General features: G+C 36.8%; 1 protein-coding gene across 1 annotated transcript in view; it reads left to right on the top strand.

The window, feature by feature from the left end:
* Nucleotides 1–27969, top strand: part of SCAPER (S-phase cyclin A associated protein in the ER) — a 519522-nt gene that overhangs the window by 422168 nt on the left and 69385 nt on the right. The window contains exon 26 of the mRNA XM_059372064.1: nt 12998–13230. Within this exon, the coding sequence (XP_059228047.1) occupies nt 12998–13230 (233 nt within the window). The remainder of the gene's footprint in view (nt 1–12997; nt 13231–27969) is intronic.

Below are 27969 nucleotides of genomic sequence, written 5' to 3'. Positions count from 1 at the left end.
CTCAGTTGGTTAAGCTGCTGCTTTTGGCTCAGGTCATGATCCCAGAGTCCTGGATTGAGTCCCAGATGGGGCTCTTTGCTCAGTGGGGAGCCTGCTTCTCTCTCTGCCTACCATTCTGCCTGCTTGTGCACGTGCTCTCTCTCTCTCTCTCTCTCTGACAAATAAATAAATAAAATCTTAAAAAAAAAAAAAAAAAAGAATCCAGGGAATGTTTGGAGCAGAAGAATGATATGATTCAACACTTAAAAACAAAACATTTCCAAGCATCATGACCCTAAGGCGTGTCCTTAAAGTTTGTTAAAACTATATTATTTAGGGGGCGCTTAGGTGACTCAGTGGGTTAAAGCCTCTGCCCTCAGTTCAGGTCGTGGTCTCAGGGTCCTGGGATGGAGCCCTGTGTTGGGGCTCTCTGCTCAGCGGGGAGCCTGCTTCTCCTTCTCTCTCTGCCTGCCTCTCTGCCTACTTGTGATCTCTCTCTGTCAAAATAAATAAAATCTTTTTAAAAAACTATATTATTTAGGACTTTGCATAAAATATGTAAACAGACTAGAAGTTCTAACTATTAGAAAGGGAAATAACATTTGGGATAAAATTTAACATTCTCTTTAATATAGTCATATTATTTGTGGAATTTAAAAAAAGATGTTGAAAATTATTAGCCATTCCTATTTGATTTTATACTTTGAAGCCAAGTAAATCATCAGGGTAAATATCTTTCACTAGTTCTCTTTTTATGCATAAAAACATAAGTATAGATGTTTTATAAAAATCAATAGGGAAAAAACTGTTGTATGTCTAATGACAGTAACTAAAGGAAATAAGATAGTGCCAACAGTATAGAAACATCTTCTGCTCTTGGAACCCTTTTGCATTTTTTTCCCTTTTTTCCTTACTCTGACACGGTCTTGAGAGGGCTTTCCTCTTTTTTTTTAAGTTTTTGTTTAAATTGCCGTTAATATACAATGTGTTAATACTTTCGGGTGTACAATATAGTGACTCAACACTATCGTACGACACCTGGTACCCATCATAGCAAGTGCCCTCCTTATTCCCCATCACCGATTTCACCCAGCCCCACCCACCTCCAGTCTGGTAACCACCAGTTTGTTCTCTATACTTATAATTCTTTTTCTTGGTTTGCCTCCTTCTCTGTTCTTTTTTTCCCCTTAGCTTATTAGTTTTGTTCCTTAAATTCCATTTATGAATGAAATCAAGTGTGATTTCTCTGACTTATTGTACTTAGCATTATACTCTCTTGATCCATTCCTATCATTGTAAATGGCAAGATTTCATTCTTTTATGGCTGAGTAATATTCCATTGTATATATATACACCTCATCTTTAGCCATTCATCAGTTGATGGGCACTTGGGCTGTTTCCATAATTTGGCTATTGTACATCAGGGTGCATGTATCCCTTGGAATTAGTATTTTGTATTCTTTCGGTAAATACCTCATAGTACAATTGCTAGGTCAAAAGGTAGTTCCTTTAACTTTTTGAGGAAATGCCATACTGTTTTTCAGACTGGCTGTACCAGTTTGCATTCCCACCACCAGTGTAAGAGGGTTCTCCTTTTTCCATGTCCTCACTAATACCTATTGATTCTTGTGTTGTTGATTTTAGCCATTCTGACAGGTGTGAGGTGATAGCTCATTGTAGTTTTAATTTGCATTTCCCTGATGATGAGCGATGTAGAACATCTTTCCATGTCTGTTGGCCATCTGTATGTTCTCTTTGGAGAAATGTCTGTTCATGTCTTCTGCCCATTTTTTAATTGTTTTGGTTTTTGGTGTTTTGTAAGTTCTTTATATTTTTGGAAACCCTTTATTGAATATGTCATTTGCAAATATCTTCTCCCATTCTGTAAGTTGCCTTTTAGTTTTGTTGATTGCTTCCTTTTCCTGTGCAGAGCTTTTTATTTTGATGAAGTCACAATAGTTTATTTTTGCTTTTTACCTCCTAGGCTCAGGAGACATATCTAGAAAGAAGTTGCTGTGGCTGATGTCAGAGAGGTTACTGCCTATGTTGTCCTCTAGGATTTTATGGTTTCAGGTCTCACATTTAGGTCATTAGCCATTTTGAATTTATTTTTGTGTCTGATGTAAGAAAGTGGTCCAGTTTCATTCTTTTGCATTGTTCTCGTTTTCCCAACATCATTTGCTAAGGAGACTGTCCTTTTCCATTGGAGAATCTTTCCTACTTAGTTGAAGAATAATTGACCATATAGTCGTGGGTTTGTTACTGGGATTTCTATGTTAATGCATTAATCTGTATGTCTGTTTTTGTGCCAGTACCGTACTGTCTTGATCACTGTGGTTTTGTAATATAACTTGGAACCAGAATTGTGATGCCTCCAGCTTTGCTTTGCTTTTCCACAGTTGCTTTGGCTATTCAGGGTCTTTTATTCTAGGATCATTTAGGATTTCAGGATTGTTTGTTCCAGCTCTATGAAAAATGCTTTGGTATTTTAACAGGGATTACATTAAATGTGTGGATTGTTTGGGTAGCAAAGAACAATATTTGTTCTTCCAATCCATGAGCATGGACAGTTTTCCCATTTTTTTGTGTCATCTTAATTTCTTTTGTCAGTGTTTATAGTTTTCAGAGTACAGGTCTTTGACCTCTTTGCCTAGGTCTATTCCTAGGTATCTTACTAGTTTTGTTGCAATTGTGAATGGATTGATTCTTTCTCTTTCTGATGCTTCATTGTTGGTATATAGAAATGCAAGATTTCTGTACATTGGTTTTGTATCATGCGACTTTACTGAATTTGTGAATCAATTCTAGCAGTTTTTTTGGTGGAGCCTTTCAGGACTTCTATATAGAGTAGCATGTCTCTGCAAATAGTGAAAGTTTTACTTCTTCCTTGCCAATTTAGATGCCTTTTATTTCACTTCATTTTCTGATTGCTGTGTCTAGGACCTCCAGTACTAGTTAAATAACAGTGGTGGGGGTGGACATCCCTGTCTTGTTCCTGACCATAGAGGCAAAGCTCTCAGTTTTTCCTCATTGAGGAGGATATTAGCTGTGGATTTTTCATATAAGACCTTTATTATGTTGAAGTATGTTGAGGTATTCTCTCTAAACCTACTTTGTTGAGGGTTTTTATCATAAGTGGATGTTGTATTTTGTCAAATGCTTTTTCTGCATCGCATGAAGTAATCATAAGGTTCTTATCATTTCTTTCATTAATGTGGTGTGTCATGTTGATTGATTGGTCAGTATTGAATAATAAGTCCCCCTTGATCATGGTGAATGAGTCTTTTACTGTATTAATGGGTTCAGTTTGCTAGTATTTTAGTGAGGATTTTTGAATCCATGTTCATCAGGGATGTTGGCTTTTGGTTCTTTTTTTTTTTTTAGCGGAGTCTTTACCTGGTTTGTATCAGAGTAATGCTGGCCTTATAGAATGAATTTGGAAGTTTTCCATCCTTTTCTATTTTGGGGAGTAGTTTGAAAAGAATGGATATGAATTCTTCTTTAAGTGTTTGGTAGAATTCACCTGGAGCCATCTGGTCCTAGACTTTTCTTTATTAGGAGCTTTTATACATTTCTTTCAGGTTGTCCAAATTTGTTGGCATATAGTTAGTTCTTCATAATATTCTCTTATAATTGCTTGTATTTCTGTGGTGTTGGTTGTTATTTCTCCTTTCTCCATTGTGACTTTATTTATTTGGGTCCTTTCTCTTTTCTTTTTGATAAGTCTAGCTAGAGGTTTATCATTTTTATTAATTTTTCAAAGAACCTCTCCTAGTTTCATTGATTTTTTTTCTATTAGTTTTTGTTTTTGTTTTTGTTTTTTAGCTTCTCTTTTATTTATTACTGCTCTGATCTTTATTATTTCCTTCCTTCTATGGCCTTAGGCTTCATTTGTTGTTCTTTTCCTAGCTCCTTTAAGTTTAAGGTTTGGGGGGCGCCTGGGTGGCTCAGTCCTTAAGCATATGCCTTTGGCTCAGGTCATGGTCCCAGGGTCCTGGGATTGAGCCCCACATCAGGCTCCCTGCTCAGTGGGAAGTCTGCTTCTCCCTCTCCACCCCCCCTGCTTGTGTTCCCCCTGTCACTGTTTCTCTCTCTCTCTGTCAAATAAATAAATAAAATCTTTTAAAAAAAAGTATAAGGTTAGGTTGTTTATTTGAGATTTTTCTTGGTTCTTGAGCTAAGCCTTTATTTCTAAACAATCTCCTAGTGGTTCTCAGTGAACTTAATTCATATACTGACCATTGTGAACAAATACACTATACAACTTAAAAATACATAAACCCAACTTCACAATAGTAAAAATAAGTTGGATAGAATTACCACTGGATTACCAAGTTAATTTTCTCTCTCTCTTGGAATCACGTTACAGAAGGATGGATTTGTACTACTAAGAAAAGCATCCTCCTGTATTTTGAAAAAGAATGTAGAAAGTTTTTGGAACAATTTTGGTAGTATGAGATAGTGGTGGATAAAGAATGTGAATTTGCCTTTTAAAAGTGATAATGACTTTTAATTTAATTTTACTAAAACTCTTTGCCTCAGGGCTTGGTCCTAAAAATATTGAATTTCTCCTTGGAGCAGGTTTAGAGAAGCAGCACAGTACTTATTCCAACCCTGATGATTTCTTTATCCTCAGGAAAGTCTCCTCCTCTGGACCATGGTTTCCTCAAATATAAAGTAAAAGAAAAAAATTGATTGTGAGGTTCTTTCTAGATCTAAAACTATATGAAATATCTGCAGACTTTACAAAGGTCAAATATATTTTGAGAGGAAGGGGACATTTTGCAGTAAGAATATATACATGAAATCAATTTTTAATTTGCAACTATAAGATAATGGCCACACCAGTGTATTCTGCAGAAATATACTAAAGGAAATACCTTTCATCCATTGGAGAAAGTTGTGGTTTTAGATTTCTGCCTCAGAAGTGACAGATTTAGAAGAGCCAAAAGCTACATAGCTCTGTTTTTTCCCAGGCCAGACCTGGTGCATACCAGCAGGTGGTAGTTACAAGCACTGCTGCATGCTGGGAAAGTAACCTTCCCCTGCCCTTCACAGACCACCCACCCCAGGATGGAATGTGTTCCAGATTCAGGTAAGCCAGGTGTGCAGTAGATCAGGGTAGTGAGCAGGGGGGTGGGGAAGATTTTGCTAGCACACCTTTCCTAAAGGACAGGGTCCTCAACCTGCAGTGTGCTCTTGGCCAAACAACTGTGCTGGAAGTTAGTTCAGACTCCAGTGTTGGTCTATAAACATGTATGAGAACTCGAGGTGTGCCTTTCATCTACTAAGTGTCCCAAAGAGCAGACTGCTAATGAGTTATTTTACCTCTGGCAAGTAAAGATGATATCCAAGTAGACAAAAGATAACAGTATAGAGAACTGCTCTGAATACATTATCCTTACAGTATAGATACCTTCTGCAAGTTTCTTTTTATCAAATCTCATTTTTAAAGAGGAGAAAGAATCTTTTGTCTCACTAAAGATAAGCCCCTCCTTACCTTAATTTAGGCAATTTTGAAATTCTTTCCTTAAGAGCTTGTTTGGAGGTCCTGGCTGGGGAGCGCAGCTGCTCTGTACCCTTGACGGAAGAATGATCTTCCTCTATGGGGGAAGGTGCTCCTCTTCCAACAAGCACGCAGCTTCTTCGGGACAGTTGTACATGGACCAGTGAGGGAGGAAGGGGACACCCACCTAGCCAGCCGGACCAGCCAAATCAACCCTGGTGATCAGTGGGGTGGCAGATGTCGCAGCCAGATCACCCTCACATCCTGAAATTCTTTCCTATGGGTGCCTGGGTGGTTCAGTTGGTTAAGCGTCTGCCTTTGGCTCGGGTCGTGATCCCAGAGTCTTGGAATCGAGTCCCGCATCAGGCTCCCAGCTCCACAGGGAGCCTGCTCTTCCCTGTGCCTCAGCCTCCCTCCCCCCGCTCCCGTCTCTCATGAGTAAATAAATAAAATCATAAAAAGAAAAAACTCTTTGATAGATGAAACATTGGTTTCTTATTAAAGCATTGCTGTTAAATTATTTAAAACCAGCAAAAGAAAAATCTATATAGACGGATAAGGAAATTTTTTGTGACCATTTGAATAAAATGTCCTGATAAGACAAAAAAAGACTTCACTAAAGATTTCAGGCAAAAGAAAACTCTGTTCTCAGCAGTGAAGTGATCAATACTAATGAAAAAAAACCACAGATATACATGCACAGAATTCTATGGGAAAATATGATGAGGGACTGAACTGAATGTCAGACTAACTTAGACTGTTGGAAACTAGAAAATTATGGGGAGAAAGTAAAATACTGTTCAGTACAGTAAGGGCCTTTAGACCTAGGTCTGAAATCCCAGGATTCAGTGCAGCAAGCCTAATAAGGGAAGGCTGGCTCCTGCAGGCCACAAGCGTTCTTCATCTAACTGCCAGATTGTTAGAGAAGTTTTTCAATTTGTGTTTATGAGAAACTGCCAAGTGGTGTTTCTAAAATCAAGTAGAAAGCCCCAATGAAATAGAAAATCAAAAGTTGTCAGCAGTGGACAAAGAACATAAGAATATCATAAAAATATATCTGATTTACATTATACTGAGCTTGTTTTCTTGGGGCTGATGAAGAAGTGACATTTCACGCTCAAACCACATTGACAGTTTCTGAATAATGAGATTAGTACATTTAACCCAGAATTATCCCATCAACCCTTAAATATATTTTCTTGCCCTTTGGCCAAAATGAAGGTCTAAAAGAATTTTTCTTCTTCGTCTTTTTTTTTTTTTTTTTAATGGAAGAGACATCAGAAAAACAATGTTTGGCCCATGACCAATTTTTGCTTCCCTCCACCAAAGACAGAGTTTCTACAGATTCCTCAGTAAAAGAGATACCCAATGAGAGGAAATCTGCAGGGGGTAAGAGAAAGCACATGGGCTTTAAAGTCTCATAAATTCAGGTTCAAGTCCCAGACCTTCCATTAACTAGCATGTCCTTGATATCTCTGAACTTGAATTATTTATTTGTAAAAATTAAATGTGATGATATAAGAAAAAAGCTTAAGCATTTTTGGCTTAGTAGAAAAACCTCATAGATGTTAATCTTCATCCTTTCTTCTCTTATCCCCTCCCAGTGAGTGTGACTCATAATTTAGCCCCCCTTTTGGGGGGTTATCTTTAGGTTGTCATTTTGAGCATAAGCTAGTTATATGTAGTAAGTAATGATATCAGAAGAAATAAAAATGAGCAAGTCTTAGTAATAACTGAGTCTCACAATAAAGTGCCTTTTTTCACTCATATATGTCCTTTTTTGTGTTTCCAGAACTGGTGTCACATTTTGCTACTACGTGCTTCTAAAATGGTCACCGCTTTTCTCTTTTATATTGTTCTTTCTGTTCTTCTATAAACCATAAAACCACAGTTTGTTACAGTTTTTTGTAAAATCAAAGTCTGCAGGCTCTGAATGACCCTTAAGGTCAACAGAGCATCACTCTGATCCCTTGACCATTTATGTAGTAGATATGCAAATGCCAGATAAGCAAGTGATTAAATAAATGACATTAATTTTGGTATTTCAGATTTTTTACATTTTTCCTTAATTCTCAACTATATTCTTTAAAGATGCAGTAGTGGATAAAGTACTTCTGATTTAGTGAAAGATTGCCAAATACACATGCATAGTGTTTTATTTGAAATACATGAAGGAAATTAGTACAGGTTTCTTGAAAAGAAAGGATTATGAAAATTTGTGATGATGAAAAACCTTGACATTACCCAGAAATGTATTTCTCATATTCTCTCTGTAGTGTATAAAAGAAAAAGTTGTGTTTTTCGTGGATTTATTGAGTTAATTTTAAAATGTGGCCAATTTGAACACACAAGTTACATTTCCTCTGCCGGGGGCCCACTAATATTACAGTAAGTAGATACAGGCCTGAATCCTTAAAAACAGAGAGAATGGGAAGAAAAGGAATGCAAATATGTTTTAATCTGAAAAGGAGATAGTTGAAAGATGGTTATCTAAAAGCTAAAACCTAAATTAACAGGAAGAAAAACGCCAGAAGAAAATTTGTTCCGTAGAACCCCAAAAGGCTCAAGAATTAAAGTCACCAGGATTATCAGAAAATGAGGTTGAAAGTGGGGCTATAAAGTCTAATTGATTGACAGTCTAAATAAGAGGCAGTTTAAATGTCCTAGATTTCATCTGCCTTATGTATAGCAAGTGCCTCCTCCCCACAACTGTGGCAGAAGAAAAAAGAGTTTGAACCAAGGTTACTCCAGGCATGGAGACACCATCTACAGCCACAAAAAGTCATACAAAAACAAAATGATTGGGTGCCTGGGTGGCTCAGTGGGTTAAGCCTCTGCCTTCAGCTCAGGTCATGATCCCAGGGTCCTGAGATCGAACTCCGCTTCAGGCTCTCTGCTCAGCAGGGAGCCTGCTTCTCCCTCTCTCTGCCTGCCTCTCTGCCTACTTGTGATCTCTGTCAAATAAATAAAGTCTTTTAAAAAAAATGATTAAGTGAAAAACTATTCCTTAAATAATGAGCCTCTCAGCCTTCTTCAGAATTCTATGAATCTGTGCAAAAATGGGCAGCCCATCTTATGTACTCCAGGCTTGGAAGATACAGGATTTCATTCTTATGAAACTAACTCTCCTGGAAGAACTGATATATAAATACTAATATTTGGGATTCCCACAGTGGAAAAGCTAGGTATCTGTTTAGTCATCCAAACTGAAGCCCTTCACACAGAATTTGTATCCAGCTTGTGACTGGATCAAGATTGTGATACACTAATCTGTCTGTTTATCAGTCTTGAGTATGAACAGAATGTCCCACATGACCACATATGTAAGGAAAGCTTAAAATATAAAGTACAGAGAAAGAACTCAGAGGAGATAGAGACCATGTAGGAAACAAAATAAAAATCTTTAAAAAGTGTAATCTCACGGAGATGAGAAATATTGTATCCGTAGAACAAAAAACTATAAAAACAAAACATATACGGAGCCAAAAAGAGCACCTAAAATTAGAGACATCTGGGTGGCTCAGTCAGTTAAGTATCCAACTCTTGGTTTCTGCTCAGGACATGATCTCTCCCGGGGTAGTAGGATTGAGCCCCTTGTGGGGCTCCATGCTCAGTGCAGAGTCTGCTTGAGATTCTCTCTCTCCCCCTCCCTCTCACTCTCCCCCCACATGGTGCTCTTTCTCTTTCTCTGAAATAAATAAATCTTTAAAAAAAAATCTCCTGAAAATTAGAAATATAGTAGGTGAAAAACTCAGAAGGAGGATTGGAAAATAAAGTTAGGTGATCTAAGAAGTAAGATAAAAAACAAAGGATGAAAAGCAGGAGAAAACAAAATACTAGAAAGTTACAGGCTCAGTTCAGGACCAGAGTCCAACAGAGAAAATGAATGGGAGGAAATTAGCGAAGAAATAATGCAAGAAATTTCCCCATAAGTGAAACATGCAGTTTTCAGATTAAAAAGACAACTGAGGGTGCGCCTGGGTGGCTCAGTGGGTTAAGCCGCTGCCTTCGGCTCAGGTCATGATCTTGGGGTCCTGGGATTGAGCCCCACATCGGGCTCTCTGCTCAGTGGGGAGCCTGCTTCTCTCTCTCTGCCTGCCTCTCTGCCTACTTGTGATCTCTACCTGTCAAATAAATAAATAAATAAAATCTTTTTTAAAAAAAATGGACAACTGAGTTTTTACACACACACACACAAACACACACACACACACACACACACACACACACACAATGAAGAAGGACCTATACAGGAAATCAGAGATAAGAAGTTCCTAAAAGTTCTGAGAAAGGATGAAACAGACTAGGTACAAAAACATTAAGAATTAGATTGGACCTCTTAACAACAGTGCTTGAAGTTGGAAAGAAGGGAGCTGTCTTTCAAAACTCCAAAGGAAAGTTAGTTCCAACCAAGAATTCTCTATTCAGCCAAACTATCATTCAAGTATAAGGATGAAAGAAAGATATTTACAGATACACGGGTCTCAAAATTTTTCTTCCCAGGTACCATTTTTTAAATTATTATTATTATGTTAACCAGCATACAGTACATGATTAGCTTTTGGTGATTCATTAATTATGTATAACACCCAGTGCTGCACCCTTTCTTAGGAAGTTGTTGCAATATATTCCTCAACAAAATGAGAGAATGAGAAGAAAAAGAGGAATCCAAGAAATAAAGGGAATCTAACCTGGGAAGAGGTGGGAGGAATTCTTAAGATGAAGATAAAAGACAGTCTCAAAATGAGAGTCATACAGTACAGAGCAAGCAGGCCAGGTTAGTGCAGGGGGTGTGGTAGGGTTCAGGAGAATGTCTCCACTGAGGGAGCTAAAAAGAACCAATAATTCCTGATGCATCTGAACTTGAGAGGAAATTCCAATTCAGCCAGAAAAGTTGACAATGCATTAATGATAGGTAAATAGGAAATTCAGCATACAAAAAAAATTACCGAGGGGCACCTGGGCGGCTTAGTGGGTTAAAGCCTCTGCCTTCGGCTCAGGTCATGATCCCGGGGTCCTGGGATCGAGCCCTGCATCGGGCTCTCTGCTCAGTGGGGAGCCTGCTTCCTCCTCTCTCTCTCTGCCTACTTGTGATCCGTCTGTCAAATAAATAAATAAAAATCTTTTTAAAAAGTTACCCAACTAAACAAAAAACTTGTATAAGAAAGTAAATATAGTCATCATATGATAAATAGCTTAACTGTGAATAATATATGTATAGTCATAATGGAAGAAACAATACCACGCAGTCAGTAGTACTGCAAACCAAATATTCTACTTCTCTCTTTCCAAGTACATAGTAGGATGACATTTCTTGGCTCCCTTATGGTTGGGTTGGACTATGTGATTAGTTCTAGCCAATAAGTGAGCAAAAATGGTGTCACTTTCAGATACTGCATTAAATGTTGATATAGGACCTTGCAGAGATCTTTTTTTCTTCTCTGCCACTGTGACCTGCAGTGCCTTGTACTGTCCCTGATAAATTAATTTATTGGACTATTCAAATTAAAATTAATTAAAGTTAAAAATTCAGTCCCTGTGTCACATTAACCACATTTCCAGTGCTCAAAAAAGCCACTTGTGACTAGTGCAGATATAGACAGTATAGACTGAACACTTTGATCATCTTAGAAAGTTCTTTGGGTCATTGTTGCTAGAAATGATAGTTGCTTTGTCACCTGGGCTCCCGAGTAAGGACAATAGGGATGCAGAGTTTCAGGCAGCCTGACATGGACATGTCATGTGAATGAAAAATAAAGCTTTATGTTTGAAGCCACTGATATTTTTGAGGAGTGTTTCACTGCACCATAACCTGCTCTTTCTGACCTATGATAGTTTCAAACTCCATTCATCATATACCACCTTCTGAATTGGGACAGTCTAGGTTACACTAGTCACAATCTGAAAAGCTTTGTGTGACTGTTTTATAACTGCTATAGAATTTCAAAGGGAACTTTCATCAGTTAACTGGAGTACACACTGCAGAAAAATTCTACTCTAATTACTTGGGCTTCAGAATGGCTCAGTGGTCAGAGATAACTTATGGTCAACAGTCTTATAACAGGCTAGTCTCAGTGAAGTGATTTTCATGAAATGTCTAATTAACAACAAAAGGAATGGAAGAAACATTTGCTTGTGTTTATAAAGATCCTTTTCTTTTTTAATCCAAGTGATTATTTGTTCCTCTGTCTTCTGATAGAACTGGTGCAGGTATAGAGTGAGGATAAGCAGAGGGTGATTGTTACTAAGTAAGTGCATTTGTAAAGTGTCATCATTTGCCAGGTGTTTTCCCCTTCATCATTTATTTGAACTTTATAGTAGTCTCAGCAGGTAGGCAGATATAGAAACCAAGTCTCAGAAATGTACAATTATTAAAGTCCTATAATCTGCTGAAGAAAAACTGGATCTTGAATATAGTACCATCTGATTCCAAGTCCATACCTCCTTTCTTCTCATCCTTAGCTTACTGCCTCAGCCCCTTTCTTGGTAGTAAGGCCTTCAGGAGGCAGCTGCTCTTCTTCTTGGGAAGAGTGAGCCTTTAAGTAGCCAGTTGCAGAACACGGACACAGAGCTCCTAGCCTGGCAATTATGTATCTAGCCATTGTACTTCTTAAGTCATCCTTCTTTGTGACAGCTGATGTTCATACACAGTAGTATTTACTCCTAGTAATAGGAGGAATCATAGTAAGATTAGCAGTTGTAGTAGCAGATAACATGTCTCTGGGGCTTACCTATGTGCCACACATTGTTCTAAGAATTTACACAGGTTGATTTACTGCTATGATTATGATTATCCTCATTTCACAACTGAAGAAACTGAGACACAGAAAAGTTAAGGAACTTGTCTAATACCATATAGCTTCAGAGCCAAAACCCAAGCCCAGGTTCTAACTCGTAGTCCCACTTTTAACCATGTTACTTCCTGTAAACTATACACAAAGATGGCCAAATATGACCCTATATATTAGAGGAAAAGCTGTTTTGCCATTTTGTGATAAAAAAAATACAAATTTCACTTTAATAAAGAAATTTAGATTAGATATTTTTAGAATTCAATGAAAGAAAAGAATTCAATTCAAGAAAACAATGCTGCTGTCAATTTACCCATTAGTTCATTTTCCGGGCTCATACAAATTTTAAAAATAATTTATTCAATTGAATAAACAATATTTATTGAGTACTTACTATATACATAGGCATGAACTAAGCATTTTATACAGATTAGCTCACTTAATCCTCACAAGAACCCTAAGATATAGGCACTGTCGTTGTCCCTGTTTTATAAATGAGAAAATGAAGCGTGGAAGTATTAACCTGGCCAGGGTCGCTCAACTCGCAAGGACAAAGCTGAGACTTGAACTCAGCAACATAACGTCAAAACCAATACCTGAACATTTAACTAGCCACCTCTACAATTTCAAAATTACTTGTGATTCCAGAAAGGTTCCAAATTATCTCTGTCCGTTTCTGGTGGTTTTACTGATATATAATTACTGTATTTTTTCCATCTAGGTGTATGTTCCAGATGAAAATAATGCTATTTTGGGAAGAAATACAAATAAGCAAGTTTTTGAAGGTTTGACAACTGGACTTCTCAAAGTCAGTGCTGTGGTTTTTAGCTGCCTGATTGCCAATCGACCAGATGGAAACAGCCAGCCAGCTACCCCAAAAATATCAACACAGGAAATGAAAAGCAAACCTTCACAAGGTGATGCTTTTAACAGTCGAGTTCAGGACCTCATCAGGTAAAATTGCTAGATTTCTTCAAACTTTCTTCTTCTTTAAAAAAATACTAAAATTATTTAAATCTCAGTGCCCATGTGAAGGCATTGGTTCTCACAACACCATCCATAAATTCTTGGTGGAAAATACACTACATTTTGTAACACAGAGAAGAAAAGTCCTGTTAATGAAAAGCAATACAGTTAGAACTCATCTGTCATTCTTGATATTTAGATATTTGATATTAGAATATGTAGTGTCTTAGCTTTTATAACTTTCTTTCTGTCAACTATTTCCCAACTCAAGAATTTCTAAGAACTCCCTTATTTCAGGTCATCTCTGGTTTTAAACTTGGTTCAGACTTAAAACAATAATAGCTATTATTTATGGAGCACTCATTATGTAAACATATTGTAATAGAAGCTTTGCAGCCCTATAGGTGTAGGATTTCTAATTCAGACTTTGTAGGTGGGGAAATTGCCAGAGAGCTTAAGTGCTTTGCCTAAGTTTATGTAATAAATAAATATAAAAAGTAGGTAGGAGATTTGAGATCAAAACTCAGGTCTAGCTAGATTCCTAAAACTTGTGTGCTTTCCACTACACAAACGTAGCAATTTCTGACACCTGCTCAAGGTCAACCCTTGTTCACTCCTAAGGTCACCTCTTCTCCAGGGAAATTTCCTCCTATTCTGACATCTGAACTCTTTTTCCCTCAGGAATCTTGAATCAGGCAGGGCATTTAATTTCCCAGTAGGGTTCCATTTGGTGTTAAACAGTTTCTTGCCCTACCTATCAGTAACTTTTCTGTGATCAGCACAGATCTCTGGTTTCCAAAATCCTTGCAGTTTATTGCTCTGAAGCTTATGGTAGGTTAATAGGTTAAAAGAGAATGTCCTCTTCTACATTTGTCTCAAAAGAATTTATAAATTTCCTCTGGTTTTTCTGTAGTGGTTTCTTGTGAACAGTTGTTTCATTCAGTCTTTTTCTTACCCTTGATTATTTCGTTCACTTTTCCCTTCCATTTACCTGTCCTCTTTCCCCAAGCATATTTATTGCTAGAAAGTACTAGGCCCTTTGGGTTCACAACCGTTTATCTTATAGCACTTGACTTTCATCCTCCCTGGCCTTTCAGTTTCTTGATCCCCTTCAATTTCCCCCACCTCCTTAGGTCACTGTAGAACCTACAGCGTCTCTGCTAATACATGCCATTCTGTTCCAGCATTCTCCTTAGGGCTGCCGTGTGATACAGCAACCCTGCATTCTTGTCCATGCCTCAGCTGTGATGAGGTAGAAGGATCAGCCAAAGGCTTCAGTGTAATTCTAATGGACTTTCCAGGAGAAAATACATACGTTTTCACATATATTATCATGGTTCCCAGATCGTTCCTTAATGAGGAAGGTATTGGGGAAAAAAATAACTGGTAATCTGCCAAACCAAATCTCATGTATCTTAAAATGGATAATGGACAATCACAGTCCTTTAGAACAAAACTCTGCCACTCCTTATCTCTGACTTGAACCACTTTTGGTGAAGGTTCTTTTCTTACATATAATGCATTGTTAGTTGGCTTCATGATGGCTATGTGCAGAACCACCAACTGTAGTTTAGATCTGCCTAATGAAGCAAACAGAACATGTCTAATTCTTTCCATGCTTGCTTTCTCACCACCTCAGATATAATGACTAGAAATCTCACTCCAGTCCCTGCCATAACCTGGAAATTTTTTTCAGTTTATTATATCTGTAGAGTTGTAAAGCTGGGCAGAGAAAGTTCGAGCACAGTCTTTAGTGCTATTCTCTGGCTTGTGCTCTAGAAATAGAGCTAGAGCAGAGCACAGGACCCTGACACATGGCTCCTCCTTCTTCTTCTCATCTGGGAGAAAAGAAGCAAGAGGATTTCTAACAAAGATGGTAATACCAGGATTTATTGTCATTATTTTACATGGTGCAGTCTAGATCTAAGGATGTCTCAGAAATATTTATCCATTCATGCAATGGTCACCTGTAGCACTTGGTGCCAGACGCCATACAAGGTCCTGGGATACAAAAACAAATAAAAGGACCTTTAACAAGATGCCCTTCAGTGGACGAATGGATAAGGAAGATGTGGTCCATATATACTATGGAGTATTACGCCTCCATCAGAAAGGACGTATACCCAGCTTTTGTAGCAACATAGACAGGACTCGAAGAGATTATGCTGAGTGAAATAAGTCAAACAGAGAGAGTCAATTATCATATGGTTTCACTTATTTGTGGAGCATAACAAATAGCATGGAGGACATGGGGAGATAGAGAAGAGAAGGAAGTTGGGGGAAATTGGAAGGGGAGGTGAACCATGAGAGACTATGGACTCTGAAAAACAATCTGAAGGTTTTGAAGGGGCGGGGGGTGGGAGGTCAGGGTACCAGGTGGTGGGTATTATAGAGGGCACGGATTGCATGGAGCACTGGGTGTGGTGCAAAAATAATGAATACTGTTTTGCTGAAAATAAATAAAAAATAAATTTTTAAAAAAGACCTTTAACAGAATATCCAAATATTACTGTTTGGCTGTCAAAAATCAGAACTTCTTTCTAGAAAGTGAAAATATTGGCAGTGACAGTGTTTAGCACAGTTCTATGAAAGCAGTATTGTTTGTAGGATAGAAGCAGATTGCATTTTTTAAAAATACTGATTTGAAATTTGCTCAGGAAATGGACCAACCCTGAAGCTCCACAATTCTGTTTTCCAACTTTCTTCAGATATGATTGACATATAACATTGTATAAGTTTAAGATGTACATTGTGATGGTTTGATACAAATATACTGCAAAATAATTACCACAATAAGATTAGTTAACACCTTTATCACCTCACATGATTGATTACCTTTTATATGTGTGGTGAAACATTTAAAAGCTACTCTCTTAGCAACATTCAAGTACATGATATAGTACTGTTAACTATAGTCGCCATTGCATCTCCAAAACGTATTCATCTTAGAAATGGAAGTTTCTACCCTCATACCCTTTGACCAACATCTCATTTCCCCTGGGCCCGGGCCTTAGTAACCACCATTCTATTCTCTATTTTTAGGAGTTCAGCTTTTTTAGATTCTACATATAAGAGACATCATACAGTATATATCTTTTACCATCTAACTTATTTTACTAAGCATAGACTTAACATGTCTTCTGGGTCCATCCGTGTTGTTGCAAATGGCAGGATTTCCTTCCTTTTTTGGATAATATTCCATTATCGCTTCTTGACCTTCTGGCTAAGATCAAGTGTGGATAATATTCCATTATACACACACACAGACACTCACACACCACATTTTCTTTATCCATTCATCCGCTGATAGACACATAGAGTTGTTTCCATGTGTTGGCTGTTCTCAGTAATGCTGCAGTGAACGTGAGAGTCCAGATATCTCTTTGAGATGGTGATTCATTTCTCTCAGATATATACATAGAAGTAGAATTGATGGATCATATAGTAGTTCTATTCTCAGTTTTTTGAGGAACCTCCTTACTGTTTTCCATAGTGACCATACAAATACACATTCCCACTAAAAGTGTACAGGGGTCCACTTTTCTCGACATCCTTGCCAAAATTGTCTCTTGTCTTTTTGATAATAGCCATTCTTAGAAGTACAATGTGGTATCTCATTGTGGTTTTAGTTTGCATTTCCCTGATCATCAGTGAGGTTGAGCATCTTTTCCTGTACTTGTTGGCCATCTCTATATTCTTTGGAAAACTGTCTATTCAAGTCCTTTGCCCACTTTTTTTTTTTTTAAGATTTTATTTATTTATTTGACAGAAAAGAAAAATCACAAGTAGGCAGATAGGCAGGCAGACAGAGAGAGAAGGGGAAGCAGGCTCGCCGCTGAGCAAAGAGCCTGATGCTGGGCTCGATCCCAGGACTCTGGGATCATGACCTGAGCCAAAGGCAGAGGCTTTAACCTACTGAGCCACCCAGGCGCCCCCTTTGCCCACTTTTTAATCAGATTATTTGTTTTTACTATTGAGTTGTAGGAGTTCCTTATGTATGTTGGATATTGACCCTTTATCTGATACATAGTTTACAAATATTTCCTTCCATTCAGTAGGTTGCCTTTTCATTTTGTTGTTTGTTTCTTTTGTTATGCAGGAGCTTTTAAGTTTGGTGTAGCCCCACGTCTTTATCTTTGTTTCTGTTGCTTATGCTTTTGGTATCATATGACAAAAAAAAAAAAAAAAAAAAAAAAAATTACCAAGTCCACTGCAAGGAGTTTTTTTTCCCTGTGTTTCCTTCTAGGAGCTAAATGGTTTCAGGAGGTCGTAAATACTTAAGTGTTTAAGTCTTTAATCCATCTCAATTTCATTTTTGTGAGTGGTGAAAGATAGGGGTCCAATTTCATTCTTCTGCAAGTGATTATCCAGTTTTTCCAGCACCATTTATTGAAGAGACTGTCCTTTCCCATTGAGTATTCTTGGCTCCCTTGTCAAATATTTGTGCACTACAGATGCATGGGTTTATTTCTAGGTTCTCAATTCTGTCCCATTCGTATAGACCAATGGGACAGAATTGTCTTTGTGCTGGTACCATACTGTTTTGGTTACCTCAGCTTTGTATTATAGTTCAAAATCAGGAGGTGATGCCTCCATCTTTGTTCTTCTTTTACAGGGTTGCTTTGGCTCTTTAAAGTCTTTTGTTGCCACACAATTCTTTTCATCATATCCAATTAGAAATTTATATTTATCTCTCAAAACAGGAAAATGAAACAGTACAACCAAAAGGCAAATAGATGAGTCCAAGTCACTGAAACCAGTCTTTTGGAATCAAAAGTTATTAAATGTAAGGCATCTATTCAAGAAGTTATAAAACTGTGCTTTAGCATTTTGCTAGCCAACAAACCCTAGCCACATACAAGGAGGTAGCATAGGCACATCAGTCTCCCCAAATTCAAAACTGAATACATAATCTTTCCACCCAGAGGAACTCCTTTTCCTGTGTCCTCTGTACTTGTCAGTGGCACCAGTATCCCATTCAATTACTTAAGCCCACAATCTAAGCATTGTCAGACTCTTCACAGAGACTCCTTTACCAAACCAACATTCAAGTCAGTCTTTACTACTTATTGATTCTCCTTGTCACTCTCTCTCAGATTTACCACCTTCACTCTACTGCTTGTGTCTTTAAATGTGCAGGTTCTCTTGCAATAGCAGATAGTTTGGCTATTTCTCTCTCATTTCTCCTTTTCAAAATAACTTCTTTTTCCTAATTATAAAACTACTCTGTGCTCAATGAGAAAAACAATTTGGAAAACACAGAAGAGAACAATGGGTATTTTTATAAACACACAAAAATTACCTCAATTCCTTCCACCCAAAGATAATCACTGGGTTGGTTTTGATATACATGTGCTTTTTTTTTTTAATTTTAAAAATACTGTAATACACGTACATATTATTTATCATGTTTTTATTTATTTTTCTAAATCAATAGGAACTTGCAAATTACTTTTTACTGGCTTTCCCAGTATTTTATTATATAGCAATGATTTGCTTCAAGTAACCTATTATTACTCATATAGGTTTATTCTAGTTTTTTTACTGCAGATACTACTATGAAGAACAACTTTGTACACTCACCTTTCCCTACAACTGATTGTTTTGTTTTCTTTGTTTTTAGTTGATTATGTACAGGTGAGATTTTATTTTATTTTATTTTATTTTATTTTATTTTATTTGAATTTATTTTATTGAATTTTATTAATGAGCTTGTTTTATTTATAATTTATATTTTTTAATTTAATTTATTTTTTTCACTGTTCCAAGGTTCATTGTTTATGCACCACACCCAGTGCTCCATGCAATATGTGCCCTTCTTAATACCCATCACCAGGCTCACCCAACCCCCCAGTCTTCTCCCCTCCAAAACCCTCAGTTTGTTTCTCAGAGTCCAGAGTCTCTCATGGTTCATCTCCCCCTCCAGTTTCCCCCAACTCACTTCTTCTCTCCTTCTCCCAGTGTCCTCCGTGTTATTTCTTATGCTCCATAAGTAAATGAAATCCTCTTACACTGGTGGTGGGAATGCAAGTCGGTGCAGCCACTTTGGAAAACAGTGTGGAGATTCCTTAAGAAATGAAAAACAGAGCTACCCTATGACCCTGCAATTGTACTACTGGGTATTTACCCCAAAGATATAGATGTAGTGAAAAGAAGGGCCATCTGTACCTCGATGTTCATAGCAGCAATAGCCACAGCCGCCAAACTGTGGAAAGAACCAAGATACCCTTCAACAGAAGAATGGATAAAGAAGATATGGTCCATATATACAATGGAGTATTATGCATCTATCAGAAAGGATGAATACCCAACTTTTGTATCAACATGGATGGGACTGGAGGAGATTATGCTGAGTGAAATAAGTCAAACGGATTGTTTTCTTAAAATAAATGCTAAGGAGTAGAATTTCTAGGTCAAAAGAATATGCATTAAAGTTTTTTGTCCATATTGCCAAATTGACCTACCCAAAGATTACCTATGAGTAATCATAGATTTATACAATATTTATACAGCAACTCAATTGAGCCAATTGATGGATACATATATCAAGAAACAACAGTGATCTTAAATAAACAACCTAATTTTACATCTCAAGGAACTTGAAAAAGAACAACCTAAGCTCAAAGATAGTAAAAGGAAGGAAATAATAAAGGTTAAAACAGAAATAAATGAAAAAAAGAATAGGAAAATGATAGAAAAGATTAACAAAACTTCAAATGGACAAACCTTAAGCTAGACTAGCCAAGAAGAGAGTGGACCCAATTGAGCCTTCATACTTTAAGAATACTAGGTACATGTACAGAGGGACAACTGTGGAGAGGCAGCAAAAGGGCAGACATCTAAAAACCAAAGAGAGTCCTCAGAGGAGCCCAACATTGTCAGCCCTTTGATTTTGGACTTTAAGCCTTCAGATTGCTGTCAATCCCACCTTCAGAACTTTGCTGAGATGTGGATGGAATGTACTAAAACATTACCAACCATCCTACTATGAAAGTGGTAGCACAGGGCCACAGGTAATGCCTCTGCTTATTTGGAGCAGTACTAGTTCCTTGGGGTAGGTCCCTATTTACAAGACCTTAGTTCTCTGCTGTAGAGCTGACTGTGTCACTGACCAAATGGCAACATAGGTTCCTGCCAACTGCAGTTCCCCTCACAGGAAGACCAGCTAACAACTATCTGTAGATAAGATGCCATTGTGAAAATATCAGAAATTGAGGGTGGGTGAGGCTGAAGTAAACCTCCCTGAACAACAGGGACCAAGAAGAACTGCATTATAAGGGTAAAAGGAAGAGCTAACACTCTGACTGCATCACCCCTCCCGCAGACTGGCACAGTGCTACATACACTGAGAGGGTCCTGCTAAGCCTGCTAAGCCTGCTAAGTCCAGTGCAAAAAGAGATCCCAGAGTGAACATCCAGCTCCCCTGGGGCACTGGGACACTCCCTCAGAGGCCCACTTGGGTTTTGCCTCATGAGAATCACTGGGGGAATCTGTAGGGCTATCATACGATGGGGGGTGGGGGGGGACTGACAGCAATCAGCTCTCAAATCCTGGTGGACTGCATTCCTGAGCAGAAATCTCAGATAGGATTTCTGCCCATTCATAGACATAAACCAATAGTCCCATCTGGACAAGGAGCTTGGTTAGCAATTCTCCCTGATTTGGTTCCTTAGTCACCAGGTTGTACTGGCTGTAGAGCCTGTTCTAGAGTCCCACCCAGGCAGGGGAGCAAATTGACATCCCTGCCCAGCTGCTCAGCATTACCTCGGGTCTCAACCAGCCAAAGAACCCAGGAAGCCATGAAGCCCATCCAACAGCTGTGCATAGGCAGGTAGCCAAGCCAGCATCTCTACCCAACTGTTGATCATGGTTTCTTGCCCCACACATAAACAGGAAGCCTGAACAGTGACCCTGAGAAACCTCAAAGCATAGCCTATAGCCCCATCCAACTATGAGATATAGCTGGGAACCCCTCACAACCAGAGAACCCAGCTGGCAAACTTGCCCAACATCAGAGTACAGCCAGCAGCCTACCTAGAGTGCAGCCTGCAGCCCTGCCCAACATCAAGGCACCACCTTTCAAAATATGGCAAGAAAGAACAGCCAACCAAGAATACTGTACCTGGTAATGCTGTCCTTCAGAAATAGGGAAAAAATACTTTTCCAAATAAACAAAAGCTGAAAAAGTTCACCACCATTAGACCTGCCTTACAAGAAACGCTAAAGTGTACTCTTCAAGCTAAAACAAAAGGAGGATAACAACAAAAATACATGGACATGTAATAGTCACTGGAAATAGCAAACATATAGGCAAAGTCTGAATGTCTGATACTGTAATGGTGGTGCACAATTCACTTAAAACCCTAGTTTACAGGTTAAAAATAAAATATATTGAAATTAACCATAACTACAGTAATCTGTTATTGGATAAACACATATTAAAAATATAAATTATTATATCAATATAATAATATAAAATATATAAATTATAAAAATATAAATTATATAATATAATAAATATCTTTTATATTTTAAAAATATAAATATATTTTCTATATTTATACATAAATATATATTATAAAAATTAAAAAATAAAAATATAAATATTACATCAACCTGTAAAAATATATATTATAAAATATAAAATATGCTTTATATTTTAAAATATATATATTTTATAAAAATATATAAATTATTACAACAATATCCTAAAATATATATAAAATATGTACTTTATGTATATAAAAATATCAGTTGTTATTTATAAAATATATAAATATTTACTTAAAATATAAGTTATTTCTTAAAATATAAATTATTTTTATAAAAATATAAAGACAAATTATTAAGAATATAAATTATATTAAATATAAATTATAAAAAATATAAATAAAAATATAAAAAATCACATCATTAACCTAAAATGTGAGCAGGGAAGAAGTAAAAGTAAAAGCATAAAGGTTCTATATGCTGTCAAACTTAATCTGCTTAAAGTAAGATGTAATAAATATATTTTATTTAAGACTCTTGGTAACTACAAAGGAAAACCTGTTGTAGATACACAAAAGATTATTATAAAGAGTCAAATCACACCACCACAAAGAGTCATCAGATCACAAAGGAAAACAGCAAGAAAAGCAAAGAATAAGGAAAGTATAAAAACAATCAAAAAACAGCAAAATAGTCCTTACTAATATATAATTACTAATGGTGTAATTGGATTAAATTCTCTAATCAAAGCACATAGAGTGGCTGAATGGAGGAAATAACAAGATCCAACAATATGCTTCCTATAAGAGACTCATTTTAGCATTAAGGACATACATAGAGTGAAGGGATGGAAAGAGATATTTCAAGGAAATGGTAACTAAGAGAAAGCAGGGGTAGCTATATTTATATCAAACAAAATAGATTTTAACCTAAAAAGAGACAAAGAGGGTCATTGTATAATGATGAAGGGGTCAGTCTACTAAAAAGTTACAACAGTGATAAATATTTATGTACCCAACTCTGGAGCACCTAAATATATAAAACAAATACTAATAGAACTAAAAGAAATAAACAATAATATGATAATAGTTATTGACTTTAATACCCCACTCCCAACAATAGACAGATATTCCACACAGAGAATCAATAAGGAAAGAGCAGATTTAAACACTATAGACCAAAGGACCTAATATACATAGAACATTCTATCCAACAGCAGCAGAATATATATTCTTCTCAAGTGCACATGGAACATTTTCTTGGATGGATCATATATTATGTCACAAAACAAGTCTCAACAAATATAAGAACATAGAAATTTTATCGGGTATCTTTTCCTACCACAATGGTATGAAACTAGAAAATGGTAATGGGAGGAAAGCTGAAAATTAAACAGCACAGTCCTGAACAATCAGTAGATCAAAGAAGAAATTTTTTAATATTTTTAAGACAAATGAAAATGGAAGCACAACAAGCCAAACCTTACACTACACAGCAAAAAGCAGTTCTAAAATGGAATTTTATATTGATAGACACATATTTCAAGAAACAACAGTGATCTCAAATAAACAACCTAATTTTACATCTCAAGAAACTAGAAAAAGGACAACCGAAGCCCAAAGATAGTAGAAGGAAGGAAATAATAAAGATTAAAGGAGAAATAAATGAGAAAAAAAGAATAGGAAAACAATAGAAAAGATTAGCAATACCTTTAATACCTTCTTGGCTAGACCAGCCAAGAAGAGAGTGGACTGAAATATAATTATACATGAAAGAAGAGATATTATACCTGATATCATAGAAATACTAAGGATCATAGGAGACTATTATGAACAATTATATGCCAACAATTTGGACAACATAGAAGAAGTGAGTAAAGCTTACAAAATACAAGTACCAAGACCATATATCATAAAAAAAAAAAAAATAGAAAATCTGCACAGACTCGTATTGAGTAAGAAGATTGAATCAATAATCAAAAACACAACAGAAAAAAGCTCAGGACCAGATGGTTTCACTGGCGAATTCTACCAACACTTAAAGAATTAATGCCAATCCTTCTCAGACTGTTCCAAGACAAGCTGAAGAAAAGGGAACACTGTCAAACTCATTTTACAAGGCCAGCATTACCCAAAGCCAGAAAACAAATTACAAGACAAGAGAACTACAGCCCAATATCCCTAACAAAGGTAGATGGAAACATTCTCAACAAAATACTAGCAAACCAAATTCAAGAGCACATTAAAAGTCTCATACACCTAACACCTAAGTACCAACTGAGAACATTTTTCAGTAACTGATGACATTCTTTTATATTGCTTTAGATTTTTTTTTCTTATTGATAAGAAAACCAAATGTCGCAGATGCAGCTAACTTCCCATCTTCATGCTTTTCCCCTTACTCCCTCTCAGGAGCTAAATCACTATTTTAGTTTGTGTATGTCATTCCCATGCATGGTTTTATAATATATATATGTGTGTGTGTATGTATGTTTTATATATAAGCAGTCTATAAAAATATGTACGTGTATGTTTTTGTAAACATATGTATAAATTATTTGTACATCTGTATTTAAAGATCAAATAGATATCCATAAAGTACATTATCTACCTTCTATTATTTCATGTATTTAAGATTTGCATAAATGCCATCATACTGTTTTGTCTACTTCTTTTTTCACCCAACATGTTGTTGAGATTTATTTATGTTAATGCATATACATCTGATTAATTCATTTTAACTGCTCTACAGATTCTTTTAAATGTATAGATTCACAGTTTCCTTATCCATTTTCCACCTGAGGACAGTAATTTTTACTTCTTCAGCATTTCAAGAAATGATGTAGTGAACATCCTTGTAGAACTCTTTTCTTGCACCTAAATGGGAGTTTCTTGAGTTTACATGTTTATAATGTGAATTTATGAATGCGATGATAAATGCATGTTTAACTTTATTAAGTAATGCCAAATTGTTCTCCAAAAATAAGTATACAAACTTCACTTCTCATCAGCAAAGGATAACAGTTCCATTTCCCCATATCTTTATCACTGTTTTATGTTAGCACACTTATGAATTACCAGTCTGATGTGTGAAATGGCATTTTGTGTCATCTTCATTTACATTGTGCTTATCACTAGTGAGGGTGAATATTGTTTATTGGCCTTTGTTATAATCAGAATTCATTTGTAGGAAACAAACCATCAAAACTATTTTAAGCAGAAAGAATTTAATACATGGAGTTATGTGCTTACCAAATTGTTACAAGGACTGAAATAGCAGGTTGTAGACTAGATCTCTGGAAATGACTCCTAGAAGAGCACTGCAAAACTGAAAAGCTGCTATTTCTATCAAAATCAAGAGCTGCTGTATCATGAATTGTGTTTAACCATTCGTATTGTTCCATCCAGGAGCTCACTGCTGCTGGAACACACTACATTGGCTAGATCTCTGCCCCTCAAAAATATATGACCCAAATTCTGTCTCTCAACCTCCAGAATACTGGGGAATGCATTTAAAGACTTGAAGACCCCCAAATAACCTGACCCACTGAGCCAAAATTAGGTCTTCCTGCTAAACTGTAGTATTACTTTGAACATCCCTCTTATAGAAATTATTAGGTGTCAGTCTCTAAGAGGTCCTTGAGGTTAGCATCAGTATCATATTTAGAAATTATATATTATCAGAAATAATAATATTATCAATATGTTAATAATAATCTATATATATTAGAAATAATTGAGTGGATTAATGCATGATTACAAATAGTTATCCCCCACATCTCTTGCATCATTTATAGGATGAATTGGTGATATTCAATTAGACAATGTTGGCAGATTTCAGGAGAAGAGTTGATGAGCTTTTGTTTGAACATATCCATGAACTTCTGGAAAGAAGTCCAGAAAAGCAGTAGACCCAAAGATAGAGAATTGGGAGTTATTGACATATCGAGGATAGTTGAAACCATGGAAAAGCATGAGTTTACTAAACCTAATTCAGAAATAGAACCCTTCGGACATTTCAGTTGGGGCAAAAGTGGGTAGCTGAACAAGGGTGGGCAAAGAAGAAGAGATAGATAATCTTGCAGCTTACACATTCCAGTGGCAAAAGCTGCAGAGGGACTCGTTTTTAATTTCAAATGGTAAAATAAATGGAGAGGCCCATTTCTCTGGAGCATTCACAGCAGCCTCTCTTCCAGGATGTATATTCTAAGAAGTCCATGTTAAAGTTTTTACATCTAGTATATGGGTAACAGTCTCAACATTATAATTTCAGGCTAACAGTTAGTGTAAAAGATATGTTGCTGCTGATCCCAACATCCATTGGAAGATTCAACATTCTTCCCTCAAAACTGTGAAGTTGGCAAAATGAATTTTTCTACACTGATCCTTCAGAGCCATTTAGTTTCACTGTCTTCATGGGCAAATCATCTCAAGATTGCCAGAGCAGAGATTCAGGACCCAGGAAGTTTAGAAAAACATTGGTCAGACTCAGTAGGCACCATTGATGGCCCTCAGTAACCAAAGGAGGCCTTGCTCAGAAAGGACCACCCACTCAATGGTGTTCATTTTGGTTTGGTTTGATTTTTCTGTGCTGCTTCATTCATTCTAGAAGTCTTTCCTCCTTTCTGGCAATTTCAAGATCAGTACAGGAAATCCAGTTAAGCCGTTTTCATCTCAAAACTAGGTGGTTTTGAAGTTTTGTGTGGTCATTATTAGTCTCAGGAATGGTCTGAGAAAATATTTTCCATTCTTGTTTAAAAAACTCATACCTCAGGGCGCCTGGGTGGCTCGGTCTGTTAAGCTTCCAACTCTTGGTTTCTGTCCAGATCATGATCTCAGGGTTGTGAAATTCAAACCCTACATCAGGCTTCATACCCTGCTTAACATTCTCTCTCTCCTTCTCCCTCTGCTCCTCCACACCCACCCCGAAAAACAACAACAAAGCTCATACCTCAGTAAGGCAAGAGTGTACTTTATGGGAAGAACACTCTTATCAGGAGTCAGAAGACCTTAGGATATCATATCTCTACTGACTAGGCTAGTACTTCACAATCCCTGAGCCTCAGTTTCCTCATCTATCAGATGGGAATAGTAATATCAGCCCCCACAGACTGAATGTGGTTTTCTCATACCCAACAGGGAGGATTATAAATTGATTCAAGATTTTTTTAATGTAAGGGGGCTGTACATATCACAAACTCTGAAAATCTGCATACTCTTTGGCTCTATAATTCTACTTCTAGAAAATAACTTGAAGTCTGGCAAGGATTTATACACAAAATGTTTATCCCAACATGGTTTATAGTGATGGATACTGAAAACTACCAGAAGCTCCAGAAATGTTCCACTGGTAGGAAATTACTCACCCATTAAAAAAAAAAAATGATGTTCATGAATGCAATCAGATCTCTAGAATCTAGATCACTTTAAAGGAAATACATAGTTTTTAAAAATATGGTAAATGACAAGACAGGGATATAATCAGCAAGATTTAGATTGCAGGAAACTATAAAATAAACAACCAGATTTTTTCAACAAATAAATTTACAAAGGAAGAAAAGAGAGAGATGGAGGGTTAACATACAGAGTAAGAAGAGACTTAGAAAGATATAGTAAACAATTATAATGTATGATTCTTATTTAGATGCTAATTTTTTAAAAAACTACCAAAATGTTAAGACTTTGTGATACTTTTGGAATTTTGAATACTAGTTCCTTGATGGTGCTAAGAATTACTGTTATTTTCAGATGTAATGGTATTGTGGGGGGTTTTTAAGTTCTTATTTTTTAGAGATACAAAGTAAAACATTTATGAATGAAATTATGTAATGACTTAGACTTGCTTATGCATAATGCAAGATGTGGATGGTCTGGATGGGTAGGACTGTCCATGGTTGTTGGTGATCAGGGATGAATGATAAGTGCATGGGGGTTTGTTATCCTAGTCTGTCTTTCTTTGGCTTATGTTAAAACTTTTCAATAATACAGTTTGTTTGTTTGTTTTTATTTTTTTTAAATAAACATATATTATTATCCCCAGGGGTACAGGTCTGTGAATCGCCAAGTTTACACACTTCACAGCACTCACCAAAGCAAATACCCTCCCCAATGTCCATAACTCCACCCCCCTTCTCCCAACCCCCCTCCCCCCAGCAACCCTCAGTTTGTTTTGTGAGATTAAGAGTCACTTATGAGGGTGCCTGGGTGGCTCAGTGGGTTAAGCCACTGCCTTCGGCTC

Source organism: Mustela nigripes, chromosome 13, assembly GCF_022355385.1.
Source record: "Mustela nigripes isolate SB6536 chromosome 13, MUSNIG.SB6536, whole genome shotgun sequence".
Classification (NCBI taxonomy): domain Eukaryota; kingdom Metazoa; phylum Chordata; class Mammalia; order Carnivora; family Mustelidae; genus Mustela; species Mustela nigripes.
This window is presented reverse-complemented; position numbering and strand designations above follow the sequence as displayed.